This window comes from Heptranchias perlo, chromosome 17 (genome assembly GCF_035084215.1).
Source record: "Heptranchias perlo isolate sHepPer1 chromosome 17, sHepPer1.hap1, whole genome shotgun sequence".
Taxonomy (NCBI): domain Eukaryota; kingdom Metazoa; phylum Chordata; class Chondrichthyes; order Hexanchiformes; family Hexanchidae; genus Heptranchias; species Heptranchias perlo.
Window position 1 is genome coordinate 21,335,741 of NC_090341.1, and position 23,124 is coordinate 21,358,864.

General features: G+C 38.4%; 1 protein-coding gene and 1 long non-coding RNA gene across 3 annotated transcripts in view; one reads left to right on the plus strand and one right to left on the minus strand.

The window, feature by feature from the left end:
• Positions 1-16,962, plus strand: part of hdac11 (histone deacetylase 11) — an 83,228-nt gene extending 66,266 nt beyond the window's left edge. The window contains exons 11-12 of one of the 2 annotated variants that reach the window (XM_067998696.1): positions 12,758-12,936; positions 14,007-16,962. In XM_067998696.1, coding sequence (XP_067854797.1) covers positions 12,758-12,936; positions 14,007-14,171 — 344 coding nt within the window. In that variant the 3' untranslated portion in view covers positions 14,172-16,962. The remainder of the gene's footprint in view (positions 1-12,757; positions 12,937-14,006) is intronic. The other variant, XM_067998697.1, reaches the window with a different exon arrangement.
• Positions 4,610-22,232, minus strand: LOC137334154 (uncharacterized). The gene is made up of 4 exons (XR_010966083.1): positions 22,134-22,232; positions 13,313-13,376; positions 9,364-9,465; positions 4,610-7,648 (listed from the first exon to the last, which is right to left on the minus strand). It is a non-coding gene; the product is annotated as an uncharacterized lncRNA (long non-coding RNA).
• Between the last annotated feature and the right edge of the window lie 892 nt (positions 22,233-23,124).

The following is a 23,124-nucleotide window of genomic DNA, read 5'->3' on the forward strand; positions in this document are numbered from 1 at the left end:
ACAAGATGTAAAAATAAATTGAAAGCACCTTTGAAATTGATCTAGGATTTGTGACATATGAATGGTTGTTTCTGTATAGAATCTGCAAGAACAATTGATCACAAAAAGTCTTTTTCATTCCGCATCTTTCACACATCAGCTTGGGTTCTGGAGCAACGATGCACTGAGTGTACACATGAAAAATGTTGTCATAATGTTGCAGATAAACAGTGTCTCACATGGATTTCTATTCCCACATCATATACATTCCCAGGACCTGCACCCTTGCATCAGTTTATCTCCAGATAAAGATTCTCTGTTCTTAATGACAGATCAAATTAGACAGACATAAGAGTGTCAAAAATTCTGTTGTCTGAACTGGCAAATCCAGATTTTTATTTTCCTTTTCAGGTTATAAAAGAGTCTTAAGGTGTTAACACTAGTTGGCATTGGCGATGAATCTCCAACAAAGTACCATGCTAGGTTGTCCTTTTCAGAATAAGCATTAAAAAGGAAGAAAGGCTGTGGTCTTTAGGGTAAATGATAACAATATACAATGTTGCAAGCAATTCTATGCTCCTTAGATATAGAAAGCAAATAAAACAGGCAAAACAGAGCATTAGCATACAAGGGGCCAAGGCACAAATTGGAATTTTGTGCTCAGCACAGAGTATGTCCTGGTTCAGTTATCTGGTTGGACTAGATAGCTTTTGGAGCTGACCCATGCAATACATGGCCTGCATCAAAAACAAACTAGTGGGCTCTGTAGTTGGATTGGTATGTTTATGTCAACATCTGCCAAAGGCTTTAAATACTGTGCAAAATGCAATAATTGATTCACAGTTACTGAAGCTGATGATCATTCTATAAATTTGCTTCAGGTTCATGAAATGTATTCATAAGGAATGGCTGCCCAGTGCTTCCCACGTTATTAAGAATAAGATAGGCAAGTAAAGTAAGCCTAAGGTAGCTAGCCACACCTAATTGTATGTAAATCAGGAGGAGATTAAACTCAGTCTTTCCAGGAAGGTAAATATCTGTCTAACGCGGGGCTCCTAACAGACAGCGACCCAGCAATTTAGTACTGCTTGATATAGTATTGCTGAAGTGATCCCGATGCTAGTTGGCACAGAGTATGCTCCTGACAATACTCCTTCAGACATGGTCAAAACAAAATGTCAGTGTTCCCCTGATAGACATTGGATAACCTACCAATTAATAATCAAGAAAGTATCACTAAACGATTCTGGTCTTATTCTCCCAGTCTCTTCTTCCATCTGGGGATAGGCAACATGTATAGGTATGGTCCCCATCCACATCATTTTCATTGGGTCTTCTCCCTCAGATATGCACAGATTTCCTTTGGGGAAAGAGGATTCCAGGGAAAGCAGAGGCACATTTGGGACCCTTCTGTAGACTGCATACAAGGGAACCACTGAGCACATTGCATGGCTGAACAAAACCATCAGTGACTCGGTGGAATTGAGAAGAGCCTTGCTCTTGTCAAAGTAGGGCAGATTAGACTCACCAAAGTCAGCAGAGACTCAACAGCCCACTTAGAGTATCCCATGTACCTGATTGAAAACAGGACTCTGCCAAGGAGGAGGAAAAGGAAGATAGTAATGAATTACCTGAGGGCCCATTGTTAGACCAAATACAAAGGCATCTATCACAAGGGTTGTCTAAAGCCCTAATATAGTAGCTCCAGGGGTCTTTTACCGTGGATTGGAATCCATTCTCAGGATCTTGCAGGTTATCATTGGGTTCCTCATGGTAGCCTCACTATGGATCATATTTACAAAGTACTGGGCTGACATACGTAAATAATCAATATCTAACCTTTATCTAGACCAAATATAAAAATCCTCCAAGATTCAGTGTAACCCTTTCAAAGCACACCAGTTGCAGACTTGATGGTTATACTTTAGGCCCTCCAACAGCATAGGAAATCCACAATGCAGGTGTCGAACTCCCAGCTGAGAGCTCCAGTGAATGAAGACACTTCACCAACAAGAGTCTAATAAGGTTTGGATGACATGCCAGCAGGCTCATTAGGCAGGGGATAATATACCTGACGTTCCAGGGAAACTAATAATGAATCAAGGACTGGAACTCACTAAAGTTAACGTAAACACGAAAACAGTATTAGAAAAAATAATAGCACTAAAGACTAACAAATCCCCAGGACCTGATGGTTTCCACCCCAGGGTTTTAAAGGAAGTAGCTGAGGAAATTGCAGATGCTTTAGCCGTAATCTTCCAAAGTGATCTTGATTCAGGAATTGTCCCTTTTTAGATTGGAAAATTGCAAATGTAACTCCATTATTTAAGAAAGGAGAGAGAGAGAAACCAGGAAATTATAGACCTATTAATCCAACATCTGTTGTGGGGAAGTTATTAGAATCTATAATTAAGGACAGTGTGACTGAGCACTTAGAGAAATTTGAACTGATTAGAGAGAGCCAACATGGATTTGTAAAGGGTAGGTCATGTCCAATAAACCTAATAGAATTTTTTGAGGAAGTAACTAAAGGAGTAGACAGGGGAATGTCTGTGGATGTAGTTTATATGGACTTCCAGAAGGCATTTGATAAGATTCCACATAAGAGACTGTTAGCTAAAATTAAAGCTAATGGAATTGAAGGCAATTAATTGACTTGGTTAGGAGATTGGTTAGGTGGTAGAAAACAGAGAGTAGGGATAATGGGTATGCACTTGAATTGAAGGAAGTGACTAGTGGTGTCCCACAAGGATCTATGCTGGGGCCTCAACTATTCACTATTTATTAATGACTTAGATCAGCCCCGTTTCCCAAACTATTTTGGCTCCCGCCCCACAGTAGGTAAGGCGAGCACTCACCACCCCCCCCCCCCCCCTTATAAATGTAAACATTAGATATTTGTTGATAGCTTACAAAACATAAAACAAAGTTCAATAAATCACAAGTATAAAAATAAAACATACTGATTTCCTAATGGTACTGGCTCCTTACCGTGAAGCAGCGTTTCCCAAACTGTGGGGCGTGCCCCCCGGCGCGAAGAGGTTGGAAAAATAAAATATTTTCAGAAAAAATGATGTTGAAGTGTGTCCCAAAGTGAACACTTTTGTCATGCTCCCTACATGTGTAGCAGTTTGCGATACTGCCTTAGACTACGATAATCCACTCAGGAGACCGGGGAGGTCCTATGAAATGGCAATGACGTCGCCCCAGCAAATGACCAGGGCCTCCTACACACGCAGCCCATTGCTCATTTGCCGGAGTGACGTCATTGCCATTGCCATTTCGTGGGACTTCCCCAGTCAAGTGAGTGGATTATCGCAATCTAAGGCAGTGTCCCAAACAGCTAAACGTGTAGGGTGTAGGGAGCACGGCAAAAGTCTTCACTTTGGGACACACCTCAACATTGTTTTTACTGGAAATATTTTATTTTTCCAACCTCTTCGTGCCCCCCCTTTGGAACCTTTTCAGGGGCACGCCCCACAGTTTGGGAAACGCTGACTTAGATAATACAATAGAGAGCCTTATGTCCAAGTTTGCTGATGACACAAAGATTGGTGGCACAGTAAGTAGGATAGACTGGAGCATAAAATTACAAAGAGACATTGACTGATTAAATGAGTGGGCAAAACTGTGGCAGATGGATTTCAACATAGTTAAGTGTGAGGTCATCCATTTTGGACCAAAAAAGGATAGACCAGAGTAATTTTTAAGTAGTGAAAAGCTAGGAACAGTGGAAGTCCAAAGAGATTTAGGGGTCCATGTACACCAATCACTAAAATGTAGTGGTCAGGTACAAAAAATAATCAAGAAGGCTAATGGAATGTTAGCCTTTGTAACTGGAGGGCTAGAATATAAAGGGGAGAAAGTTTTGCTGCAGCTATACAAAGCCCTGGTTAGACCACATCTGGAGTACTGTGTACTGAGCACCGCACCTTAGGGTATATTGGCCTTGGAACGAGTGCAGCGCAGATTCACCAGGATGTTACCACGGCTCCAAGGGTTAGATTATGAGGAGAGATTACATAAACTATGCTTGTATTCCCTAGAATACAGAAAGTTAATGGGTGATTTGATTGAGGTTTTTAGGATTTTGAAAGGAATTGATAGGGTAGATAGAGAGAAACTTTTTTCGCTGGTGGGGAGTCTAGAACAACGGGACATAACCTTAAAATCAGAGCCAGGCCATTCAGGAGAGAAGTTAGGAAACACTTCTTCACGCAAAGGGTGGTAGAAGTGTGGAACTCTCTCCCACAAAAAGTAGTAGATGTTAGCTTAATTAATAATTTTAAATCTGAGATTAATAGATTTTTGCTAGCCAAGAGTATTAAGGGATATGGAGTCAAGGTGGGTGGATGGAGTTAGGATACAGATCTCATTAAATGGCAGAACAGGCTCGAGGGGCTGAATGGTCTACTCCTGTTCCTGTGGCAAAGTTTGGCTTAGCTATAGCCTTATTGTGGCACCTCCCAATGTTCATGGGCGTTATATAGAATACCCCCTGTAGAGAATTCCTTATTTCCTGTGATTCTTGGACACTGGACAAATTGTCAAGCAATGAAAGTCACCCTCACACACGGTAGTTTCGTTAATCAAAAGTAATTATTTAATGATTTAATCATTCATACAAGCATTCGTGAAGCAAAATCAAACAATACATATGACTTTCACTATAAAATGAATACTTAATAATTCGCAATGTTATTATGTAATGACTTAACAATTCATACACACACCAGGCAAATCATTAATACGTATACAACCTTTAAACCAAGGCTTTTGCTCATTGGGCCTGAAGGATGATCAGCTCTTCAGTCCTCGAGGTCCTCTTCTTCTTGCGTGATGTTCAACTGCAGTGTGCGTACCTTATGACTGCCGGGTGGTGAAGAGACTGTTCTTCTTCTCAAAGTCTTTTTATATTGTTTTTTACCAATAGCCATAGGATTGGGGAGTGTCATTCTTTTTGTCCAATCGCTCCTTGTTGCTATGCCTCAATCATTACTACACCTCAATGACAGTTTAGGCTTTGATCATGTGACCGAAGACCCTTTTGATGTAGAAAAGACCATGTGCTTGAACCATGGAATGTAAAAGGCCCCTTTACTATCTCTGTTTATGGCCTTTCATGTAGAGATAGCCCCTTTGATGCCTATACAGAGACATCCTTAATAGTCCTGATGTCTCCAATTTTGATTGCTTCAATGGCTTCAAATCCATTCCTTATACCATTTGACAATATGCTGGATGCAATACTCGTTGATGTTTTAGAAATCCCAGTTCTTTAAACAGATTACCAGATAGGAAAGAGAGGCCTATGCTTCTTTCACACCTATCATTGCTTTCCCGATCCAAAGCCTTTGATGTATGCCTTTTCTTACATTACCCCCTGCTGTGTTGAAAAGCTTGTGTTTCCAAAAGCCTATGTGTTTTGAAAGCCTGATGATGCTTTAAGCACAAAATGATCCATCTAGCTTATTTATTTAATGATCTAGACATCTATCTGCAGTACAATGTCCTCAATCCCTAAACTCATACTTTTCCAATGCCATCAGCATCATTGGGGAAAACAGGATTTGCGAGAACAAAATTTACTACATTACTGTGATTGCAGGTTTTCGAATGCCTTTGTTTAAAAGGAGTACAGTTAACCCTCTCCTTCAAATGTATTTAGTTAAAGGGGTTTTGTACTCCACACCTCTCACTTTCAAACAATATTCATGACCAGACACTTCTGTTGAGGATTCACCCATGGATCCAGGCCACCTCAGGTCCCACATCCTTAACTTGATAGATATTTCTTTTTTAACACTGACCCAGATAGGGAGTCCAGGAGGAATTTGTAACTGTAAACTAAATAACACTGTGGAGAGACATGGGTCCTAGAGACTATCAATGAGGGTAATTGACTCCATTAGCACACCTCTGAGATCAGATTGGATCACTGGTGGGATCCTGTTTTGGTGATGGTAGCAGTCTTGGCAGACAACACTATCAGGGACAATAGAAAGGGTTTACCTTGATCAGGAGAGAACAGATCTCTACTCCAGACATTTCTGGAAGACTCTTTCCTATTTTACACTTAATAAACCAATTATTAAAACTGGAAAAATTCAAGGTAACATATTATCTTTATTAGACCTAAACAAAGAAATGTAGCACCTCAGCATGTCCTCAGGATATCCCAAAGTGCTTCATATCCAATTAATTACTTTTGAAAGTGTAGTTGCTGTTGTTGTTTGTACACATTCCACAGGCAATTTTGTGCAGAGCAAGTCCCCACAAGCAGCAAATGAGAAGAATGATTGGTTAATCTGTTTTTGGTGGTGTTGGTTGAGGGAGAAATTTTGGCTAAACCACTAGGAGAATGCTTTGCTTTCCTCATAGCGCCAAGGGATCTTTTACATCCACCTGAACCACCAGGACAAGTGGACAGGGCTTTGGTTTAACATTTCATCCAAAAGATGGCACCTCCAACAATGCAGCACTCCCTCGGTGCTGCACTTAAAGATGGATATTGCTACATGTGAATGTCACTGGAAATTTTGTGGGTTTCATTTCAAAGAGTAGAGTTATCAGAACAAGGTATTCTTCTTTGGCCTCTTGTCAGCCCTCAGGGTTTTCATAATGTGTGAGTCCATGATCGTGCATCTTGAAGCATTTGCTTGTATATCTGTACCTGGCACCTGGATGATTGGCTCATCTAACTCCCGAGGCTGAAGTCTGACAGCGCTGCTATGAGGCAGATACTCAATACAATCCAAGGGTTGAGATTCATAGTCAATTGAGGGAAGTTCCAACTGCATCCGCAGCAGGAGCTAATATTATTATGGGCATTATTTTGGTCAACCCACATTTTTGTACCTACTAACCAGTTTACCATACTTGGGGGTTGACATCCCCTTCAAAGGAAGGGTCTTGAATCCTATTGCAAGGTTGAACCTGATCAGCTGCTAGTTTCCCCAATGAGCTTTCATCTCCCACTCAATAGGAATCAAACAGATCTCTGCTTTTACTTGACATGGTGATGACAGGAGGTTAATGTACTACATGGAAATCCCATAAACCAGCTTTCCCTGCAGTTGGCAGTGCTAACTAATATGTCCCTGATAGGATGGAATGCTAATGGATTCATTCCTGCCACTTTGTCAAGATATAATCCTGTTGGTCCCAAGGGTACCTCCTTGATTCAGTATTTAACCAAGGTAAACAGAGAGGCAGATGATCTCCGTTGTCTCGGCGTTTTTAGGATGTGGACAACTAGAGATAGACCTCCTGGAGACAATTATCAGTTCCTGTGATTTTGATTCAGGACAAAGGCTGTGTCTGTCTCGAGGCAGGATGGTCTCTCCTATATCTTAAAGATGAAGGTTTCTATATGAGGCTAACCTGTTTCCCTAATCCCACAGGAAGTTCAAAAGATACATGCAGATAGTGAAAGTTCGACAGGTATCTCATTGGCTCTACAAACATTATGGCACTGGGCAGAAGAAGGATCTGTTGCCTCACAGGATGGATTTCCTTTCAGACCTCAGGGTGGGAATGTCAAATATTTCATCTGAATATGGGGATATTCGGGTTGATGGTCTTGTTATTGAAAGATGACAACTGTCAATTGGGTCTTCTATCCCCTGTGGTCAATACCTTGATTTGTATCCATGGGACCCTAATAGAGCTTGGAACACAAAATGGAAAAAGTCCATGTAACGTAATGTAAAGTTAGTTAGTCCTAGCTTGTATAATGTCTTGTGCATTTTGGAATATGTCCAACATCTGCTTAATGCTCATTTAAAACCTAATTCTAATCAGGTACAACTGTGGCTAATTCAGCCTTTCATAATTAATTTGCAGTTGGACATTAGGGGAATCATCCATTTAATGTACCAATTTATTCAGATTGCTTGGAAATTGTGCCCGCTGCTTTCTAATTGTGACTTTAATTTAGTTCTTCACTAGTTAATGCACCCACCATTCAATACTTTTCAATGTGCGAGTTTAAGTTTCTTGTATGGAAAACTGCACTGTTAGCATTAGAGCTTTTGAATTAGAGCCAATAGATTAGTTTTGTATTCTCATATGTCAGAGTTGTAAACGATTAGTTAAGATGGGCTTTCTTCATCCAGATCTTCAGCTTTATGTCGCAGTCCTTTCATATGTGAGCTTCTGCTTATTGGCTATATGCACTGCTGGGATGAGGAGCTCCTAGTTCTGGCACTGTTTTATCCACAACTGGCTATCATTTTGATAAGATATTGCATATCGTGCATTCGACAGGAACCCTCCCTTTAGAATCTTCATTTTGACACCATCCTGGTGGCAGTGGCAGTTGGAATGCCATTTGCAGTCTAAGGCTGGTATAGTGTTGTGGGAGATTTACTTAAAAGTTTGAAGATGCTGACCCTTACTAAATTTACTTGTTTCGTTGTTAGCAGCTTAGAAGTTCACATTGTATTCTGTCACCACTGGCCTTGAGGCTGCACAAATCCAAACTGCTGAACATCATATACAAGGTTTTCTTTGTTTTTAATTTATGCTTTCCTGTTCAATTAAAATTTTCATTAAAAATGTGTTGTTTGAAATGGCTGAAATACCTATAGAACTACAAATTAAGCATATTAGTTTCTATATCTTCAGCTATTATCCATCGAACTTTGTTATGTGGAAAATTTAACATGAAAAGGAGGACTAAGAATTTTTGACAAAGGTGCTAAGCTATTTATTTTGTATTTTTGCCGAATTTTGTCCTTTTCTGCTCTTTAAAATAAACAATTATTATTGAATTTCAAATGAAATTAAAGCAGACAGCACAAAGGGTTTACATTTTTGTAGTGGAAGCAGGCATGTGCTCTCAACAGCAGCTTAGTCTGCATTAGTTGAGCACCATTTCAATAGAAATGAAAATCAGGTGATTTCTATAACTGCTGGCTGATCCGCAATGTCAGCTTTATGCCCAGGCGGCAAGCTGAAAATCTGCCCCCCGTGTGTTCTATTTTATATCAAAACAATTGCTTTGATTTCTGCAAACTCCAAACACAATGAAGTTTAGATTTCTGCAGCCTGCAAACCAACTGTTTAATCCTTTAAATACCAGAGAAATAGTGGAAGTGACATCTAACATGCAAAATTGACGGGCAATAAAAGACCAGCTGGTCCATCAAGCCGGCTCCACACCATGATGGCTGGACCATCATGGCTAAACACTTCTTCCCTCCCCTGACCTCTCACCCATCCCTGCAGCCATGTAATCTCTTGGGAGAGGCAAAAATCAGAAAAAAATCCAGGGCCAATAAGGGAAAAAATACTCTGTAAACTTCCTCTCCGACCCTCTCAGGCGATGGAAACCATTCCAGGAGATCAAGTGGATGAAGTGTTATCTATAAAGACACTTACCTCTGCCCCATTTAAGAACTGGTCCAACTCCATCTTGAAGGCATGCAGAGAGTCAGCACCCACCGCACCAGCTGGCAATGTATTCCAGAGGCTCACAATTCTCTGGGAAAAGAAGAATTGCCTAAGATCCAGTCTATTCCTATTCTTCCATAGTTTAAATTCGTATCCTCTGGTCCTCCTCACCCTGGAATAATCTATCAATAGAGACACTATCCAGCCCTTCAATTATTTTATAGACTCTATCAAGTCACCTCTAAGTCTATGTTGCTCTAAAGTAAATAGACCAAGGTCCTTGAGCCTATCTGAGTAGCTGAGGTTCTTTAAGCTAGGAATCATTCTTGTAGCTCTCCTCTGGACCTTTTGCGAGGCTGCTTTATCACCCACCATGTGGATGGACCAAAACTAGGCATAGTACTCTAGATGCGGTCTGACCAGCGACCTGAATAGTGTCAAAACGGTGTCTTTTGTTTTATACTGAATGGTTCTATTAATACACCCAATACTTTTTTAGCTTTAGCTGTAGTTTCTCTACATTGGTCAAGAACCTTTAGTGATCTGTGCATAATAACACCAAGACCTTTTTGTCCCTCCGACTCTCAATATTGTTCCCTGCAAATGATACGCATATTCTGTGTTGGCCCTACCAACATGCATAGCACTACATTTATCTAAATTAAACTGCATTTGCCACTTCCCTAGTACATCTAAATCTTTTGGATTTGATTGCACTCCTCTACCGTCTTAACCCTTGCACAGATTTTGGAGTCATCCGCAAACTTACTTACCATACTCCCAACACCACTGTCCAGGTCATTAAGAAAAACTGTGGAGTAGCGGCCCAGGACTGATCCCTGGGAGATACCACTAGCGATGTGTTTTCAAGCTGAACCACGTCTGTTAACTACAATTTTTTGGTTGCGGGATTGGAGCTAATTCCTAATCCAGTTTGTCAAATTTCTACTGATACCACAAGATTCTATTTTGTGAAGTAATCTAGTGTGAGGCACCCTTATCGAAGGCCTTCTGAAAGTCCAGGTAGACAACGTCTACCGGATTACCCTCATTCACTACCCTATCAAATTTGTTCGGCACGATCTTTTTCCGGAAGTCATGTGTATTTCTAATGGCCCTTTCCCTTTCTCAGTGATCATGGAGGGCACCCCTTCTGGCATCTACCCCTTCTAGCATCTATCCAATAATTGATGTCAGGCTGATAGGCCTGTAGTTCTCGGCTCTGATTTGTCCCCTTTTTTGAAAGTAGGAACTACTTGAGCTAGCTTCCAATCTGAGGAAACTATTCCTGACTCTATTGAACTATTTAAGATACGGGCAAGGGGCTCACAGAGCTGTCCCATCTCTTTAATCACCCTTGGATGGATGTTATCTGGACCTGGAGCCCTATCAATTTTGAGCTTTCCAAACCTATCCAAGGTGACATTGCTATCTATTTCAACATTAATAATGCTATTCAGTACTAAGCGCTCTCATCTGGAACATAAGTATCGTCTACGGGAGTATAGACTGATGCAAAATAGTCATTTAGCAACTCTGCCGTAACCTGAGAATCAGTTTGAATCTGCCCTACAACATCCTTTAGTGACCCCATACAGTCCTTTATGGTCTTCTGACTATGGACATAGCTAAAAAAGCTTTTGCTATTACTGCCACAATTAAGCACCATCTTCTTTTCCAGAGATCCCTTGGCTAATCTTATGGCTGTTTTTGTCTTCCTTAGAGAAAAGTTGATGAAATAGAGTGAGACAGGTTGGAAACCCATTTGAACACATGGAGCTGTGTTTATTTTCAGAGTGAGGGACACCAAAGTAAATTATATTTTACACCAAAACTAGTGACTCGCTCTAGACAAGTGAGAGTTTACAAGCGTGTACTCTTAAGAATACAACTATAGCTGCAAACTTCAGTTTAAAAGGGTCAACAAAGGTCAAACTGAAAATGCTGCAATGTATTGGAATGCAACACACATTAAGGACTGTTATCTGCTTGCACACTGTTTCCTAATCATTAACACATTCATACTCCTTATTACCACATACATGTTAAAAGCTATTGTAAACCATTTGAGTCACCTATATATTTAGAAGAAAAAAAGAAACAACTGGCATTTACATAGTGCCTTTCATATCCTCAGGCCATCCCAAAGTACTTCACAGCCAATGAAGTACATTTTTTGAAGTGTAGTCACTGATGTAATGTAGGCAAATACGGCAGCCAATTTGCACACACCAAGGTCAACAAACAGCATTGAGTTGAATGACCAGATAATCTGGTTTTAGTGATACTGGCTGAGGAATAAATGTTGTTCAGGATATCGGGAGAACTCCCCTGCTCTTCTTCGAATAGTGCCATGGGATTTTTTTTATGTCCACCCGAGCGGGTAGACAGAGTCTTCGTTTAACGTCTCATTGGAAAGATGGCATCTCTGACAGTGCAACAGTTCCTCAGTGATCGCTTAGATTATGTGGTCAAGTTTTTGGAGTAGAGCTGGAATCCACAACCTTTTGGCCCAGGTGAGAATGCTGTTTGTTGACCTTGGTGTGTGCAAATTGGCTGCCGTATTTGCCTACATTACATCAGTGACTACACTTCAAAAAATGTACTTCATTGGCTGTGAAGTACTTTGGGATGGCCTGAGGATATGAAAGGCACTATGTAAATGCCAGTTGTTTCTTTTTTCTTCTAAATATATAGGTAACTCAAATGGTTTACAATAGCTTTTAACATGTACGTGGTAATAATGATTAGGAAACAGTGTGCAAGCAGATAACAGTACTTAATGTGTGTTGCATTCCAATACATTGCGGCATTTTCAGTTTGACCTTTGTTGCTAAATCTGACACAAAAATTATTTAGCAGTAATTATAGCCTACGCTTAAGAGTTACAGTGGTAACTTGGGTTCAACTCCAGACTAGAATGATGGGATGTTAGCTATAAGAGCCTTGTATGAAATGACTTTAGGCAGTGACCTAAGAACTAGATGTTATATCTGTATTCTTTGTATTGCAGTGATCACACACATCACTTTACCGTTTGGGAAAAAGAATTGAATAATGATTAGTTTAAGATAAACTTTGGTATAACACTAGTTGTTGTATAACACTACTTTTCTCATGTTAACAATTTTTGAAATCCAGGTATGCTTTTGTGTGTTCTAATGTTTCTTATCAACAATAATTTGTCATTGTGATATCTTTGCATTTTCTGTTGAATAATCTGTACAGAAAGGATATTGGTTTACACTCTATTTAAATAAATAATTGTATGGATTTTGATTCATATTGTTTGCCCCTCAGTGTTTGGAGATTTATTTCCTGTAGAGTTAACTGTGTTAAATGATTGATTGCTTTGAATAGTTTATTCATGAATTGTTACCAGGAGCCATAAAGTGGAAAATTGAGCTGGACTGGGACACAGAGGATACAGAGTATCTGCAGAAAGTGGAAACATATGTGGCAAAAGCATTGCAGGAAGTCACTCCAGACATCATTGTGTACAATGCAGGCACTGACATCTTAGATGGTGATCAACTGGGAGGTTTGGCTATTTCACCTCAGGTTCGTAAGACAAATTCAGGATAATCCAGATGTTTGTACTTTGCATGTATATTAGTAAAAGCACTTCAAAAATAAGTCATGCCCTAAATTTGAAATATGCAACATGTTCAAATAAACCTAAGCTTAATTAAACACAGGTGAATGAATAGTCACCTGTATTTCGTCTTGCAGCAGATTTGAAGAAAAGCTTTGCTATATCTGCTTGAACGAGTTCCAGTTCCATGCATGTCTGTTCTAGGAGTGTCATTAGTTTGAGCAAATGGTGTATATAATTTCTGTTTCACTATTGTGCAACATTTACTTCACTACTATTTCTGCAACATTTAACTTTTTTTCCTGCCCAGCTAAAATAAATTGAAATAAGTCAAACAATTACCTAATTTCTTGTAAGTCCTGTTCAGGGAAATTGCTGCACTGGTACAATTTCATGCACTCCCCAGCTGGCATGTACACGATATGCAAGAGAAAAATAATGGTTACCATTTTAACAGGAATACTTCATTTATGTAAAACAGTATTTACTACCAATTTAAGATGCACATATTTTAAAATGTTTTAGTCTTAAATAAATATGTATCTTTACCTATGATATGTAAATAAATGGGGATACAAAAATGTGTTCAAATTAACCAGAAACATCATTATTTTAATGCTCCATTATCTATTGTATTTACTAAAGAGCTCTTTATCATGGAACTTAAAATTCTGACCATTTTAACATTACGTTTAATGCCATTTTGACTTTCTAAAATAATTGTGTCATGTTGCAGATATAAAGTTATACTGATTGTATAAAAAGGAAGTTGCTGCTGAAAACATAAATATAATGTTTTTAACCATCTTTTGAGATACTTGCTAGAACCTAATAGGGAGACATTTACCACACTGAAATTAAACTGTGGGATAATATATGAATGTTTAGTATTTTCATCTGGAATTGCCCTTTGTGTTATTTTAGGGGAGGATCAAAGTATTTTGTTCAAATGTCATAATTAGTAATGATTAAAAAAAACTATTGTTTGTCCTTATGATATCAATCTCCTAATTCCATTAAGTTTTTTTTTTGCCAGGGAGTTATTAAAAGAGATGCAGCAGTCTTTGAGGCAGCCCGCAAGCATAAGATACCCATCCTGATGGTGACATCTGGAGGCTACCAAAGGACTACAGCTCGGATCATAGCTGATTCTATTCTTAACTTGCACCGTTTGCAACTAATAGACCAGAGGGTGATTTAGGTGAAATGGATGACTCTTAACGTAACATTTCTAATACGCAAGTCTGTATTGGCTGCAACACTACCACTGTCGATGCAAAGAACTTTCGTTAGTTTGGAGAAAAATGTAATTTAAATACTAAAGTAACAATGTTCTATAATCTGACAAAAGAAAGTTATAAATGTTGATAAGATTAAAAAATGAATAGGTTTTACAATACCATTAAAATGTTAAAGGAACATTCCTCTCTGGTGCAATAAAGACATGGACATTTTTAATAAATAATACATATTATTTACTTGGCTGTGTGAAGAATCTAGATAAATACAAATTTTCAAATAAAAACATTTCGCTCACCCAATTCTTGAATAATTCATAAATGTAAAAATTTGGAAGTCTTTTGCCACCCTGATACAAACTATAAGTCATACAGTGGTTGAAACACAATACTGTATCAGTGTGATAATTATACGCAAGCTGCTATCCTCACTCCATTGTACTCAAAATAGAGGAGATGGTGACACAAGTTGAGAAGCAGTGTAATTTTTGATTGTATTGTTACAAATGTAGTAGCAATTATCAGAGAAAAGAGTTAACTGCAGAAATATCCTGGAAAATTGTATCAAATTACTATAAAAATTTATTTTATTGCCCAGCAATCCATTTGTAAAGGAATGTGCCTTTAAATACAAGGCGTCCAGCTTTTTGTTCTCAATTTCTGGCTGAAAATGTTCTTGTCTTCTTATGAGAGTGTTGTTATTCATAATGAGTATCTTCTGTTATGGCCTACAGAAAGTATTTTGTACTATAGAATCATGTGGAATTTAAGTAACTAAGTACAGCAATTACATTTTTTAGATCATTTAAATATTATTGGAGCATGACTAAAATGACATTTCTGACTATGGTTATATCTGGCCCTAAAGGTTAAAATGTGTGTCTTTTATTGAATAGTTGCAAAGCTTGCATTTTGGCAAATGATCTCAAATATGAGGAATAATTTTAGGATTTCCTTTTATTTTTATTTTGTGAAGTTGGTCTTATTGAAATCTAGTACTACCAAAATGCAAAACAGCAAGCAGCAGTCAGCAAAGCATTGGAAAGGAAAATTGGGTGGGTGGCAGATCGACAAAAAGGTCTGGAGGTGGTATAGAGAAGAACCATAACCCGAATATTATAGGACTGAGATATGAGGAAGGTCTTGAGAAACTTGGACTTCTCAGTTTTGAGATGGGGTGATTGAAAGGGGCTAGCATAGAGGCATCTAAGATAGTAAGTGGGATAGGAAAGGGAAATCTGCAGTATTAACTTTAAATTAAACTTTGAAAGAAAGATAAGGAGGGGTATGTTCTAGTGAAGGGAAAATTTTGGATAGAAAGAAATAACTTGTATTTATATATCGCCTTTCACGACCTCAGGACATTCCAAAGCACTTTACAGTCAGTGAAGTCACTGTTGTAATGTAGGAAAAGTTTAGGACTGATGTCAAGAAGTTCTTATTCACACACAGACTGATCAACATGTGGAATGGACTTCTGGTTTGGACAGTCGAGGCAATAAAGCCTGGAATCATTTAAGAAATTGCTGGGTGCTGTGATGGGAAGGGGCAGGGTGTTAAGGAAAGACTGCAGGTTATCTCTGAATAGATTTGCCAGGATTGGCCAATAGCCCTTCCCAATTCGTATCTATCTTGTATAAAGAAACAAAATGTTAATAAGTAAAATTGTACTTCAGGGGTACTTTTCTGACTTTATCCTGCTGGTGGGGAACCTTGTCTGTTAGTGATGCATGTCAGAAATTCGGGCAAACGCTGTCTAATAAAGGGTTCAGTTAAGCCATGCAAGTGTTGTAAGCCTTGCAGGTGTCCACTTGATACCTGAGTTTGAAGTAAATCTTGACTGACATTCACACTCTGGCTTCTTCTAGGATTCTCAAAGTAAGCTTTGCTAGCCTTGGTGTAGTTATCCAAATATGGAAGGAAATTGGGTGAATGGTCCCTTTTACACTGCTAAAAAATGCTTCCTGGTAGACCTGATGCATTTAAGGGGAAGTTAGATAACTACATGAGAGAGAAAGGAATAGAAGGATATATTGATAGGGTGAGATGAAGTAAATAGAGTGGAAGGAGGCTCTAATGGAGCAGAAGTAGCCTGTTTCTGTGCAGTAAATTCTATGTAATTCTTTGTAAGGGATATCATTGGTGCATGTGGAGATGTCCATGGTCTGGAATAACCTGTCTTGATTGAGGAGGCTGCTGTGGATGTCATATGCTGATTTGAAAATGCCATAAAAATAGAACAAAACAGAAAAAGTAACAACTCTTGTAAATATTAGTTAATTTTCTTTCAATTTAAGTCTGATCAATGTGATCTCAGTTTATTCTGCTCGGTCTCCTTTACAATGTTAGGCATGTGGATTGAAGCCATTTGAAGAATATTGAAATCTAATGAAAATAAACTGATGTCATTATATTTTTTTTCAGTAATCTAAATAAAATAAAAATGGAGAAATAATTTGCACATATCCTGTTTTAGAGGAGAATATGCTAAATAAAATGATATATTTGATTTATCACTGGGCTTAGTTATAAAAGTTGCAGATTTAATTCTGTTACATGACAACATTACTAACTGAATATCATGTTCAATTCTACATGTCCTATTTAATCTATGCTATTGTTAGCTAACAATCATTGCTGCACATATTTTTCTACCAATGCTAAAAATCAAGCAATTTAACATTAAAATTGGGGCACAATACACTGAGTTGCAGCGTTGTTTTGAATACTATTCATTGTACTCTGTTGACTGGATTTTAGAGATTTGCTCGCATGCTGAATACTGTGTGAATTAACAAAGTGTTGTTATTGTGAATTTTCCTCCATTTGTTAGGAAGCAGTTTATTTTTCTTTATAGGTTCTTCCTTTTTGGTAGCTGTGTTTGTTTACATTTGCCCACAGCGCCTATGATTATAGTCTTAAATTTAGCCACGTGCCATTTAACCCCTATCCTGCAGAGCATATCATTCCTTATGGCTAGTGATATCTTTGGCTTAAGTTTTGTTAAGATCACTTACTCTAATGATCTGTAGCTGACATTTATTTATTTATTTATTTACTTATCTTTATCGAGAGCTTTGCAGAATGATGGAAATTATGAAGTGTCAAATTGGGACTTTTCATTGCCCACCTTTCTGTAAATATGATCCTAGATTCAACCCTGTATATTCACCTGTGACTGACCAAATACTGCAATGAAAAACAGAATAATATACTTAAACAATATAAAAAATCTGAAATATTAACTACGATATTTAGGTGATAATCTCGCGATTTGTTTTCACACAGTCCAATTTATAAGTAATGCTAAATTATAAGCATTAATTGATCATGACATTCATAGCAAGCATAGTATCAAATAATTCGCAATGGAATTAGTATTTGTTGGATCAAAACCGTGACTTCATCTGAATTTATCATTGACATACTTTGATTCAGATTCACTAATGCATAGCTTTATGTTGAAGAGCATTTGGCTAATCTGCATTTTTGCTTAATTGGTACTTAATGTCTCAATTTTAGTGAGTGTGTTTGAGAAGAGGTGATCTAAATCCTTGACATGACCCTAATAAAAGCATAACGAATTATGAATGAGGACAGATCATTCAGCCCATCCAGCTTACCCTGGATTATTTTAATTGTCGTTAATCAATTTATTGTGTCTCTGATGGTGTGGGTTTGAGCCTTGTTCCAGATTTCAGCACCTAATCTATATTGACATTCCAATACAGTATAAATTAGTGCTGCACTGTTGGAGGTGCTGTCCTTCACATGAGACATTAAACTGAGGTCCCATCTGTCTATTCTAACGATTTGGATAGATATTAAAGATCCCATGTCACTCTTCAAGGAAGATATGGGAGTCTTCTGGAATCCTGATCAACATTTGTCTCTCAACCAAAAGTAACCAAACCAGATTAATTGTTTATTGATCTTATTGCTATTTGTGGGATCTTGCTGTGTTACAGGTAAAGATGTGCTTATAATCACAGAATAGAATGCTATGTCATTAATTATTGAGTTAAAAAGCTTGACTCAGCACATCTGTTGGTGATATCAGTGTAATGGAGGATAAATGGAACCATGCATTACATAAATGCAGTGAAAATTATTCAGATCCCTATTCTGAACTGAATTCCTCCAAAACCAAGCTATCAATCAGCCAAATATCAAATACTTGTGAAACTATTGATGGGCGTTGCCCACACTTTACTTTCAAGTTCATGAGTTGCTTCATTTTGCCAAATTAGCTCGACAACATTGATAGACTAATGCATTCCATTTGTTATGAAGATTCCCACTTGGATATCAAATCTAACCTAGAATCATAAATAGCAAGCTAATATTTTTCACAACACAAACCTAGAAGCTACTCTCAGCTAAGCCATGTAGACTTGTGGAAGAATGGCACAGCCCACAGTTATAATTAACATTCCACATTAATTATAGCATACTTGTACGTTTATATATTCTTTGTTTTGTCCTTAGATTATAGGTAGGTTTGAATAATTAATCTTCAATAACTGATGAATGGTTGCAACTTATGTTTAACAAATTACCCTAGATCACCATAGTGCTAAACTAAAATGAAGTATTATATAAATCTGCAGAGAATTTGGTAAATAGTGTACAATTTTTGACAATCATTAGGGCAATTTTTTTGTAGTTACATGTTTTTTTCTTATGAATCTTATGCACTGTATCTTCTTATTAACAAGAGGCACATAGAAATGGTAATCACTAGAGCATATTATTAAGCCTGCAACAACTTTGCAAATATGTATGCTGCATTTATATTGTGGCTACAGTGTGGATTCCAGGAAGTACTTTTTGTCCTCTGCCTGGCTCGTAATGGTATTCAGGAGACTGGCCAGGAGAAACATCTGCCCATGCATGATTGGAGACATCTGCAGCACTCCTCGGTAGTGGTTAAAATTTAAATGTATAGAGAGCAAAATCAGCAGTGTCCACAGCATCTAAATATTTGATTTTAAAAAGTGCTCAGAAGTCCAAGGGTACCTTGAACACTTGAACCCAATTTGACCCCACAGTTGTTCACCATGCAGTGTGAGGCTACTTCCTCTCATGGATCTTACACCACTGCTGGATTTATACTACAACTTTAGCAACACTGCAAAACAGAAACTTATGCTAAAATTGGAATATAGTGCACTCTTACATGCATTTGTTGATTTAGTGCAGCATTTTCATGTTATTTATTCTGTCTATTTTTCTCTAAATTTGAAAGTACAATGCTTATATATTTGAATGGAATGCATGTAAAACTCACGTACAAAATTCCACAAATTCTTTGGGAATTCTGCAGCTATCGAATTTCACTGACCCTGCTAATGTTCTACCTCTAAATCTAGGCTGACACTTCCACTGCAGTACTGGGGGAGTGCTGCACTGTCGGGGGTGCCGTCTTTCGGATGAGACGTTAAACCGAGGCCCCGTCTGACCTCTCAGGTGGACGTAAAAGATCCCATTGCACTATTTCGAAGAAGAGCAGGGGAGTCTCCCCGTTGTCCTAGCCAATATTTATCTCTCATCTAACATCATTAAAAAGATTATCTGGTCATGATCACATGTTGATCCTTGCTGTGCGCAAATTGGCTGCCGCGTTTCCTACATTACAACGGACTACACTTCAAAAGTACTGCATTGGCTGTAAAGCGCTTTGGGATGTCCTGAGGTCTTGAAAGGCACTACATAAATGTAAGTTTTTCTTTCTTTACCTCTGCTGATTGTTTTGCCAAAGGCAGTAAGTTTCTCTCAATGCCTTCCAAACACTAGTGGATAATATTGTGCAAATGTCTTACTTTTTGATTGTCAAGCTGTTTGAATTTTTCCTTTGGTTCTAATACTTTAAAAAAAAAATTTGCATTGATTTTCCTGGTTTTAATCACCAGTCCTTTGTTCTGTGTGCTGTGTGCTGTATACAGCAGTAAATCCACATAGTAAGGATTTAAGTCTTTTTTTTAAACCGTTTTGCTTATTTAGTCAGAATCGTAGTTTTATAATTGAGCTGATTTAGAATATTTTCAAAATAATTCTTCAAAAAAACTACATCGGCATTTTCATATGAGCTGCCCTTTTAAAATCATAATGTAATGAAGTTGGCTACATGTACTGGGAATTCTAATCTGATTTAACACCTACATCTGAGTTGTATAATCAAGATGTAGTTACCATAGCAGAACTTCCTGACCAACATGGGGAGAAGTGGAGTGGGGTTTCCCACTAACTGCAGCTGCTTGGCAATTGTTAGTTTCAATTTTTAGAGCCAAATTTTCTTACACATGTTTTGTTAATTTACAGCTGTTCAGTACAATTTATTAACTATAATGACATAATTTTACTTTTCAAGTTTCAAAAAGGTAAGACTCCTTTTTGATTTATTATGGAACAATTTCCATATGTAAATTGGATTTATTGTCAAATTCTTTATTAAGTTATGTCCCTGAAACTGCATTGGTTAAAATGTTAATATTCCCCTGTCTTTTTAAAATTCTACTGTTTTCAACTTTGCCATATGTATCTAGAGTTGTGCAATTATAGACCTGGAAGTTTGTCTGGTGCATCCCAGCGCTGTCTGATTCTGCTTCATCACAGTTGGACATTTTAAAAGAATGGAAGGAATCTGTCAATAGTTTTTCTTTTAAAAATATTCCAAAGTGAATAAATAGAACCTATTAAACTCATGAATAGGCCAACATAACCAGTTCACTGCTTTATTTGTGGGAAATGATGCCAGCTACACAAAATATATGTTCCATCTACCATGAATAAGCATGCAGCATCCTGTGTCTAACTCAAAGTGAAAATCTTTATTCCCAGCTATAAAGTATGTACTGCGTGGCCCATATAAGAGGAAGTAGATATAATGAATATATGCAATGGGGTAGAAAGGAAAACCCTATTCATTTCATGAGTGAGCAAGACTGATGGTGATGATTTTCTCCAGTTGGTAATTGTAGCAACATCATAAACAAATGTAGGAAGATTTCCTTTAGTTGGTATTTCTGGTGAAATCATAAATATTTCTAAAAATAATGCAGTCACAATTTCACTGGAAGTACTGGCACTCCTATATTTGATTATGACTACATGTCATGATCAGAGGAAATCCAGTGATAACTAATAAAGTCACAAAGGTCTTCCTCAGTTGTAGAATAAAGCTAATGTTTCATGCCCCACTGTGCATACTATGTAGCATGTATTCTGAATAATGAATTGTATTTTTTAAGTTTGGGAAACTTCCCCACAGAAAACATGTTTTAATATTTCCTGTGGGGTTGTGTAAAGTGTCTCTGTTCAACCCTGCAGTCCACTTTCAGTCATGGGAACAAAACATCGATTTGTAGTTAATAAATCAAATATAGGTTAAAACAGTACATTTTTCATGCTTGGCGTTTTATCATTTAATGACAATGTCCCTGATATTTACAAGGAGAGAGTGGGAGGGTGGTTTAATGGCCGGGAAACCTGGAAGTACAGGTTTCCCGGAGGGCCTGCTGAATTTAACAGGACCTGATTAACATTTCTGGACTCCGTTTCCCAGTCGCAGCCAGCCACTTGAGAGGCTGGCTGGTGGGTGAATAGGCCTGTGGCACCAGAGAGCGGAGAACGGATAGGAGGGAGGATGAGATTGTGGGTCGATGGTGGGACCTCCGTGGGGGGTGTCCTGGAGAGATTGTGTGTCGAAGTGGACATCGGTGGTGGGGGGGGGGGGGGAGCTGTGGCGGAGGGATCGGCTGGGGGGGATTGGCCAATCGTGGGGGAGAGGGGTGGGTCCGATCGCAAGGGGGAGCGATCCAATTGCAGGGGTCCAATCACGGGGATGGAAGCAGGTTTGCTTGGTGGGCTGGGGAGAAGCACTCCTGCTCTTCCTGACCCACAAGCAGTGCTGGAAAGGCACTTACCTGTTGGATGCAGCCGTTCTCGCAACCCTTCAGCTACCGGGTTTTCCACGTCTGGGGAAACCCGGCCGGCCAGCGTTAAACCCAAAAACAGAAGTAAAATCTGTGGCACGCAGCCTTGTTAAAATATTTAAATTATGGACCTACCTCCGGAGAGCAGGTTAGTCACCCGCCTCCATTAAAACCAGAGGTGGAGTTGGAGGTGTGTTGGGGCCAGTTTTCCCATTTTTTAATTTTTAACCCACCCCACACACCTGTCCTGGGGGGTTAAAAATACCCCCAATGAGTCATACTCTCTGACTGGTCAAGATAACAATGTGCAGAGGAGTGGGGATTTCAAAATGGTAGCAATCTTAATTAAAAAATAAAGGAAATGGCAAAGGAAGTGAAATGTTGTATTGGCAGAAAGGTTGGGGAATGCTATAACCCTCTATAACAACAGCTAGAGACAGATGATGAGTGATTTGTAAATAAGAGCAAAAGGAAATTGTAAGCATCCAGATAATATATTTTTAGTCCAACTGGGAAAGAAGCATTGCTTGATTTAGTTCTGAAGATTGTAGTAGCATGGTAGGGCAAATAATTGATGTGGGAGCAGGAGAACAATTGAGAAATAATGTTATTAGGTCAAAATAGAAAAGGAGACTGCATCAACGATAAGGGTGTTGAACTGAAAGGCAATGTGTAGTGAGATGAGAAAGGATGTTGTGCAAATTAACTGGACAGAAAAAAAAAACAAACAAAGCATTGCATCAGCAGTAGAAAATCCTCAAGTATAAGATGGATAGAGTACAAAATAGATATATTCCTATGAAGAGAAATGGGCGTATCGAAGAATAGAGTTCCATAGATAAATGGACATTTAAACTACCCTAAACCTTTAAAGGGAAGCATATGATAAGACTAGGATCATCAATACTAAAACAATGATGAGAAATCTAGAAAGAGGAGGTATAAGTGGTTTTAGCAGAATAGCAGAGGGGGAGGAAAGCAT